Source organism: Enoplosus armatus, chromosome 7 (genome assembly GCF_043641665.1).
Source record: "Enoplosus armatus isolate fEnoArm2 chromosome 7, fEnoArm2.hap1, whole genome shotgun sequence".
NCBI classification, from domain to species: domain Eukaryota; kingdom Metazoa; phylum Chordata; class Actinopteri; order Centrarchiformes; family Enoplosidae; genus Enoplosus; species Enoplosus armatus.
Genome location: NC_092186.1, coordinates 22,491,338 through 22,499,139, shown reverse-complemented (window position 1 = coordinate 22,499,139; position 7,802 = coordinate 22,491,338). Strand labels below are relative to the sequence as shown.

Sequence of the window (7,802 nt, the reverse complement as noted above, 5' to 3'; positions counted from 1 at the left end):
CGTTCTTCCATTTTACAGGCGAAAGCGTAGGGAAATGCAGTCAAGGCCGGCGTGAAATGCGAGAGCGGACAGACGGCAGGTGAACTCGCTGAAGCTGGAGGAAACCACACAGACAGGTGAGCGGGTAAGACTGGAAAGAACAACTGGTCTGCTATAAGCGGGGAGCTTTGACAGCCTCGTCTACAGACTGCGCTGCACTATGCAAAGATCACATGACTGCCTTGACTTGCTTGTGGGGCGATTTCTTATCATGTGAACTGATAATGCAATAATTACCAAATAATGTACGGAAATGTCACAATGTGCTGAGAATGTGCTTTGAAAATGCTCCAAAACGTACATTGTCAGATATACTCATAGGTTTACTTTGGGTTTTGACCAAAAAGGAGGACAGACTGAAGAAGGCATTGCCAGTAAAATCACATGAATCATCATATAAATTGTTCTACATTTCCAAAGTGTTTTCACTTTAAAGACCTGGTCGCCAAACCACATCCTGCACCTGCTGGCCACTTGCTGTTTTCACCCAAAACAGTGTTGCAGCATAAGCAGCTCACTTTCACCAGAAGATGTTTGTTTATCATCTTTTGTCTTAGATAGAAGCACACATTCAGTTCTACAGCATCTATTGAACAAAAGGAGCCAGGTGCTAAGGCTAATCTTTAAATATCTAATATCGCAGTTGGCTGTCATAATGCAGGCGTGTGCAGTGTGTTGCTGTGTAAGCCCCACGTAGACTAAGGTTGGCTTTCCCCCCATCGCGTCCCTGCAGTTTCTCTGTTGACACTGCCATTATTCCAGGGGCTGAGAGGCAAAAACCAAACCCGGCCACTTCGCTTCAGCTATTATGACCTCGCTTCAATTAAACTTAGAGGGGAAAAGCACAAAAGTACAATAGGTTAATCGTTCTTCGAAACACGCAGTTTTCACAGCAAAATAGTTTGCATGGGCTCTCTGAGCTTGATTCACAGCGATCACGCGCGTAAACAATGTCTGTGCCAGCTGTTTTTTAACTCACCGCACCGCATCAGACCTTGCGCTATTATCCTTGACAAACAATGGCACCGCCTGACTCCTCCACACATTTTCAAAGAAAGGCAAAAATACAGATCTTGGCAGTGGGATAAGAGGGAAAGAGGGAGGCTTGCTGCATGTTGCTGTGGCGAGGGTCAACTGAAGGACGGCTCTCTGATCCTCTATGATGTATGAATGTCTGTGATTCTGTTAGCCAGAGAGATGTTTGCTTAGTCGAGTATGATTCGGGTGATTTGAGTTATAGGGAGCCAGTGCAGTTTGTGTGAGCGGTTTTCAAAATGCACGCTGATGATAAGATGAATGAAGTGGAGTAAAAAGTACCATATTTCTCTCTGAAATGTAATGAAACAGTACAAGGTATACTTTTGCATAAAGTAGGAGTACTCAAGTAAAGTACAAGTACATGAGAAAATGTACTTATTTTCCACCACTGCATAAATTGACATTTCAACCAGCATAATCAAATTACAAACCATAAAATTGCTTACAGTCAATTTGTCTGTTCAAAAGAATGTGATCGCGCCCCATGAACCGAAAATAATTTTTAATGTTTAATTCAGTTTGATGACAGAAAGAACATTTCAACCCCCCCCCCCCCCCGGCCATCATTAGTGTCTATAAACTGACACTCGACTCACAATTTGGGGCACTGAAACAAAGAATGACTAGGAAAAACTGACTCCTCTCTTTGAGAATAATATTCAAACACAGACTAATGCAGACAAAGATGCAAATGCCGCCTCTTTCACGTGCACGTTCGCTTACAAACACAAACAAATGCACGGCAGCAGTGCAGAGTGCAGCTCCCAGACACTATCACGTCTGACACACATAAGGCTTCTCGCTCCCAGGGCTCCTCTCCCACAGCTCCCGGTCCTGTGCTGCTCGGTGTGTATATTTTGTTGTGCTTTGCCTGTGTGAGGACAGAACAGGAAGAGATAAAGGCAGCCCCGTTGCCGTGTTTACAGAACAACACTGCTGAAGAGAATAGCTGTAGAAGACGAGAAGGAAGAGGCCTAATGGCTGGCGCTAAGCAGCCGGACTCCTCTTGCTTTGAAAAATCACCTCAGAGCCAAGAAAGATAGAGAGACAGAGAGAGAGATACACAAATCTTCAGCTAGGCTGCAGAAGAATGCAACAACCGCATTTTGGAGAAGGGCAGAACATGTGAATGAGATTCTAAATGACTTTCACTTTTAGGTAAGGGTCAGTCGATCGGTGTGAACAAGAAGTCTACATTTGTGATTTACAAGGCTCCATTGGAATAATATCAGGCTAGCAGCTTTAATATTTTGAACTAATTCACCAGACAACGTTTTTTTTATCCTTCGATTTTTGCACGGATTGAATTATTGACTTATGTATTGTGTTACTCAGTGAGCTTCAGAGGTGCTGGTTGGCAGAATCTGTCACCTTTGGACGGAGCCAGGCCGGCCGTTTCCCCATTTCCAGTCTTTATGCTAAGCTAAGCTAAGCTAACCTAACCGCCTGCCTGCCTGTCGCGTCACATTTAGTCAGCAGACATGAGAGTGGTGTCAATCGTCTCATCTAAGCACATGTCCAAAACTGTTTTTACATCAGTACAGTACTTTTTATAGGATATCTGGAAAACATAAAACATTTATGCCCTAACATGATAAAAAAAAAACACTCGAAAATGGTAAAAGAAAAGGGGGGAAAACAAACTAAAATGCCCTTTAAAACTATGACGTTCAGTACAGGTCGAAGACATCAAAAATACAGGTGCTAGCCAGGCCTACAGATAGCGCACAGTGAACTTGTCTGACTGCATCCTCACAGCTCTGCTGTAAACACGGGGAGCCAGCCTGTAGACTCATGCATGCAAATATCTGGCAAATTTGAATATAGCTGGACACAAAGGTCCTCCGTCTTTCAAACACCGAGCTTCTGTGAATGACAGGCCTGTATTTGCATTCAGAACATCCCTGACGTTGTGAGTCCGGCAAGTGAGAGGTTGAATCCATGACACAATTCAATGGGGATCACAAAAATATAGACTGGAAATGGGAATATCATTGGTGGTTTACAATACAAATGTACCATTAAAGGAATAGTTAGACGTTACGGGAAATGCGCTTCTTGGCTTCCTTGCTGAGAGTTACATGAGGAGATCAACACCATTTGTCGTGTTTGTACAGTAAATATAGCGCTCCAGCCAGCAGCAGCCAGTTAGCTTAGCTTAGCACCAAGATTGGAAAAGGGGGAACTGTTGCCAGGCAACGAGCAAAGACTTTGGGAAGTTATTGGTATTTGTGGTTTGTATGGATTAAACAAACAAGATGTGTTAATTGGTGAGCGGGGGGGGGGGACTCTAGCTGCTGCCCCCCCCCCCTTTCCAGTCCTTGTGTTAAGCTAAGTTTACAGGCTCCAGCTTAGAATTGTCTTCTAATGCTCTGCCAAAAAAGTGAGTAAGTGTATTTCCCAAAAATGCTGGTTTTCCTCCAAAATCCAATCATAAAAATAATAAATCATAAATCTGCATCGTCTTCATATGTTGGCCAAGTGTCATGGCAACATGAAATTTCATTGGAGAGCTTTTAAATGTGTTGTTCTAAACAAATAATGTCCGGTAGGCTTCATTTAATTGTCCTTTGAGAATCATTAAGTATGTGGCCCCTCGTATCGTAGGAAGCTGTGAAGCACACATCAGATCAGATTCTTTCACATAGACACACACACACACACACACACACACACACACACACACACACACACACACATATTGGTGATTTCACCAATGTTTTGTGTCAGCTAGACCCACGGAGGAAGGTCCAACAGTATGTGGGACTTCCTGTTTGCGACACACTTTTCCTGTTGTGGATGATATCCTCTTGAGCTCCTGACAGCTTGTACTCAATTATGGCTTCTGGAGTTAAAGGATCCCGGCAGCGTCTCCTTTTTATGATGACACTCTCACTCTTCATACATACTAAGTGAAATATTTAGGTCGTTTGATTGTTCGTGTTCTTTTTGAGTGGCTCTGCTATGAAATATGCATTTACTGGCACAAAGAGTCTAAAAGAACTCAAAGCCATAATGCACACGGGATATAGGGGCATTGTAGTTCATTGATATTCTACATAAATGAAAAGGATGATATTTTATCTTTTTGTGTGTTAAAATTCAAAGATTCACACTGACTTTTTTCTCTATTTCTCTCTCACACTTTCTCTAAAGCCTCGTTTGACTGCAGCAAGAGGACGCTGGCTCATATTTCAGCTCATACAAAGGAAGATAATGCTGCCCCCACCTTCTACTTGTTACTGAACCAATCAGTCCCCTGTCACTCAACCTTGCCACCTAGTGGAGCTCTGAAGGTTTAACTCCCTCCTGGTCAACAGAAATATTCCAGACAACTACCTCCCTCATCTGGGGAGATGCCTGCCCTGCAAGATCCCGTCCCTCAGATCCCGTCCCACATCATTTACCTGCTGAAGGCAATACAACAGTAACCAGCTCTGCACATTGCCAAAACGTCGCTTGGTGAGGGGATTAAATCCCTCTCGCCAGCTTCATTTACAGAAGTTTGCGGATCTTGTAGAAAGAGATACTCCCAGTTAGCAGGTCACTAAAACTGTCCTTTGACTGGCATATGTGTGCTATACACCCATGCTCCATGGTTTCATGCTAGAGTTGATGGTGCCCCACAGCAAGAGACAAGTCTCATCCAACAAGAGGCAAATCCCCACAGGAGCCACACAGGAGAAGTCACACCCCAAAAGAGACTGCACAAACAAGAGCAAAGCCAGATGGAACTATCATCAAACGGCACACCCTCTGCAGCTGCGCCACCAGCAACACAAAATGGTAAGAGTTCGTCAGCCTCGTCAAATGTGAGAAGATTTTGCTTGTCTGAATCTCGTGACAGAGGATTCTGTGTTTGGGACTGAGCTGAGATTGAGTACTTAAGTGCTTCCCACAATGGCAAGGGTGGAGACACCAGCCTGGGATCAGGCCGGGAGGCTGCTTCACAATCAAGCATGTGATTCGTTTTCCTCTCTTGCAGACACTTTGACAAGCCAGAGGGGCAAATATACGTCTCACAACTGGGAGTTCCTGGTGGCCGTCCTGGTCACAGCCATCTCCGTCTCCATTGTCGTCGCCATTCTGGCTAAATGCCAGGTGGTGCGGCGCTACCTGGCCAGCTACAGGCACACGCGGCTGAGGGAGACGGACACTGTTAGCCAGTGCGACCCGTCAGGTTTGTTTTTCACCCATAAAACATGCCTTAATATAACAAACCTCGACATTCTTTGCGCAGTAGGTGAAAATGCTGCTATATTTTGACGCCCAGTGTGTACAGCCTGTTTGTATTCAGCACTGAGGACAGTGATACTTCACTGGTGATGACCAGAAACACTCTTCCTCTGGGTTACACAAGAGGCGATGCATGTTTTACAGAGGTGGCACCAATATCAAGACTGGAATGAACATTGGAATGCAGAAAGAATGAAAACATCAATAAACGCTACGCTTTTCTGCCAAATCTCCGTCTCATCACACGAATCCAGTTCATTAGTTTCTTCAAATTGTACGTCGTTGAACATAACATACAGGACTGACCTTTAAACGATTGTTGGTCCAACTCTTGTGTTTCTATTACTGCTTTCCAGGGCTGGAGGTGGAGTTTGCCATGCAACAGGGTCGTGGAATCAACCCTCACTGTGTCCCTCACATGGGCGAGGACGACGACGACGGCTTCATTGAGGACAACTACATCCCGGCCAGTGAGAGAGCGAGGGCTGAGAGGGCAGCGGAGATCCTGGAGGACACGGAGGAGGAGATGGATGAAATTGAATTCACCATCTCTTAGTCTGAGACTGTCTCTGCACCTCCTCGGCTGTGTAAACCACCCCGAACCACCTACTACACTCCCACCTTCTCTTCATTTTTCTGTTTTCTGAGCAAGATTTGCATTGTTGATCAGGAAACAGACACTTGGCAAACATTGGTTAAGGTTAGGAAGGTATAAAAATGTGAATACCAGCGCTCAAGAGCGTCAGAGGAGAGCAGAATGACTGTAAGGTGCGTTATCGCGGCAGTAGCTCTCAATGTGCGATCTGAGGATCCATGAGAGAGAATTTCAGAATATACTGAGGACGATAAATATAAGCCATTCTTGTTTTGCCTGCCTCATTCGTCAGTATACTGACAGCAGTCAATAGCCATAATATGTTTCTCAGTTCTAAGCGATAATCAGGGAAGGAATTTTGTCCTGAAACATTAACCAATCACCTGTTGTGTCTGTTGACAGCTTTTGGCTGACCTGATTGGGTGATTGATCGGTTGATCTGACAGCACGGGTGAGGCAAAAATAAATAAATAAATGAATGAATGAATATATGTCCGTATGATTTAGACAGATAGAGGTGTGCCGAACGCAAACAGGAACATTCCACTCCCATCACGTTTTGTCAGCGTACATGCAAACAAAGGTGCAGGGGCCAGTATCCACGGGTGTGTCACATGTTCAGATTTCGTAGAGAGCTCCGGGGAAGCAACGCAGAGGACAACGCTGAGACTCCACAAAGGGGGTTCAGACGAGTGAATCCACTTTCCAAGAGAAAAGCAAATTGAGCCTATATCTTTACAAGCATCACTGCAGGCCTACGCTGCAATTGAAATAAAATGCAAGCACAATGCGTCTCTCGCACACTTTTGCAGAAAAGGTCATCTCGAGATCCATAAAAAAAACAAAAAAAAGTAGGCAGACTCAATTATAGTAAAAGCATTAGCCTACTTGTAATTAGTAACTGCCCACTTCACTGGGTTTTTTTTTTTTGCTGTGGGACTGTGCATGAATCCAGTATTCCCCTACTGTACACTTACCATACGGTTTGGTCAGGATGTTGTAAATAATGGAAGCTCAATACAAATCCACCTGTAACCAAAACCCTGTCTGTCTGCACAGGTCAAGACTATTTCTTAAATCCATGGACGTAACTAACTTCTGAGAATTGGTCTCTCCACCATTTGGTCTTGATTGTCGTTCACCTCATTGGTCAAACACTGGAATGATCACGCCTCACCTTTCTTTCTTTTTAGACTTTGCAGCGCCGGTATCATCAGCGGTAATTAAGGCTGACACTGTGTCTCGAGAAAGAGGCCCGGGGCGTTCCGGGTCCTCTGAGACCATCCAGCTGATGAGAGCGGTCTGACAGTTCCGCGTGAAGCTGTCAGGCGAGGCTCCAACACGGAAACACGGGCGCGTCAAGTCCACGTAGGCGAGCCGGAGCGACACCGGAACAACGGCGACGACGCCTTCAAAATAAAAGGGAATTTGAAATCACTACTATGGGTGTTGACAAAACAAAACAACGATGTAATATTAAGTCGCCAAGGTTAAACTACTTTTAACTATTTTACTGTTGGGTAGTTGAATCTATAATAATGCATCATATTTTACAACTTTATCACATGTTTTTGGTTTAACATTTTAATGTGAAATGTTTCTGGTAATAAATGAAGGCTAATGGAGTAAAAAGTACAATATTTTCCACTGAAATAAAATGGTGTAAAGTAGTAATCAATGTTAAAATAGGCCTACAGCATTCAGATTTTTTTTACTTTAAAGAAGTACAGTAGGCTATTTGCTATAAAATGTGCTTGATGTATCGAAAGACTTTTTGATGCATTTCAATAAAAGCAGTACTTGAAAGTTGTAGTTGGTCGACGTTTAGCTAATTCTGACTGCTTTATTAACTGCGTGGCTTCCTCTTTCACAACGCAAACATTTGTAAAAATTG

The 7,802-nt window shown here is 44.0% G+C and overlaps 1 protein-coding gene across 3 annotated transcripts; it reads left to right on the top strand.

The window, feature by feature from the left end:
- c7h1orf210 (chromosome 7 C1orf210 homolog) lies at positions 1 to 7,608 on the top strand. Of its 3 annotated transcripts, none has more exons than XR_011597431.1 (5): positions 1 to 116; positions 4,234 to 4,863; positions 5,063 to 5,257; positions 5,670 to 6,081; positions 6,311 to 7,608. XR_011597431.1 is itself a non-coding variant. In XM_070909246.1 (4 exons), exons 2-4 carry the CDS (start codon positions 4,806 to 4,808, stop codon positions 5,867 to 5,869), a joined length of 453 nt encoding a protein of 150 aa, XP_070765347.1. In that variant the 5' UTR covers positions 1 to 116; positions 4,234 to 4,805; the 3' UTR covers positions 5,870 to 7,608. The 3 variants fall into 3 exon arrangements, 1 of the variants encoding a protein (XP_070765347.1); XR_011597430.1 differs by having other exon boundaries at positions 5,670 to 6,359; positions 7,102 to 7,608; XM_070909246.1 differs by having other exon boundaries at positions 5,670 to 7,608.
- Positions 7,609 to 7,802: the final 194 nt, after the last annotated feature.

Coding starts and splice junctions, on each gene's coding strand:
- c7h1orf210 (XM_070909246.1), top strand. CDS start 4,806: ATGGAACTATCATCAAACGGCACACCCTCTGCAGCTGCGCCACCAGCA. Junction 4,864..5,062: donor GCCACCAGCAACACAAAATG/GTAAGAGTTCGT, acceptor CCTCTCTTGCAG/ACACTTTGACAAGCCAGAGG. Junction 5,258..5,669: donor TAGCCAGTGCGACCCGTCAG/GTTTGTTTTTCA, acceptor ACTGCTTTCCAG/GGCTGGAGGTGGAGTTTGCC.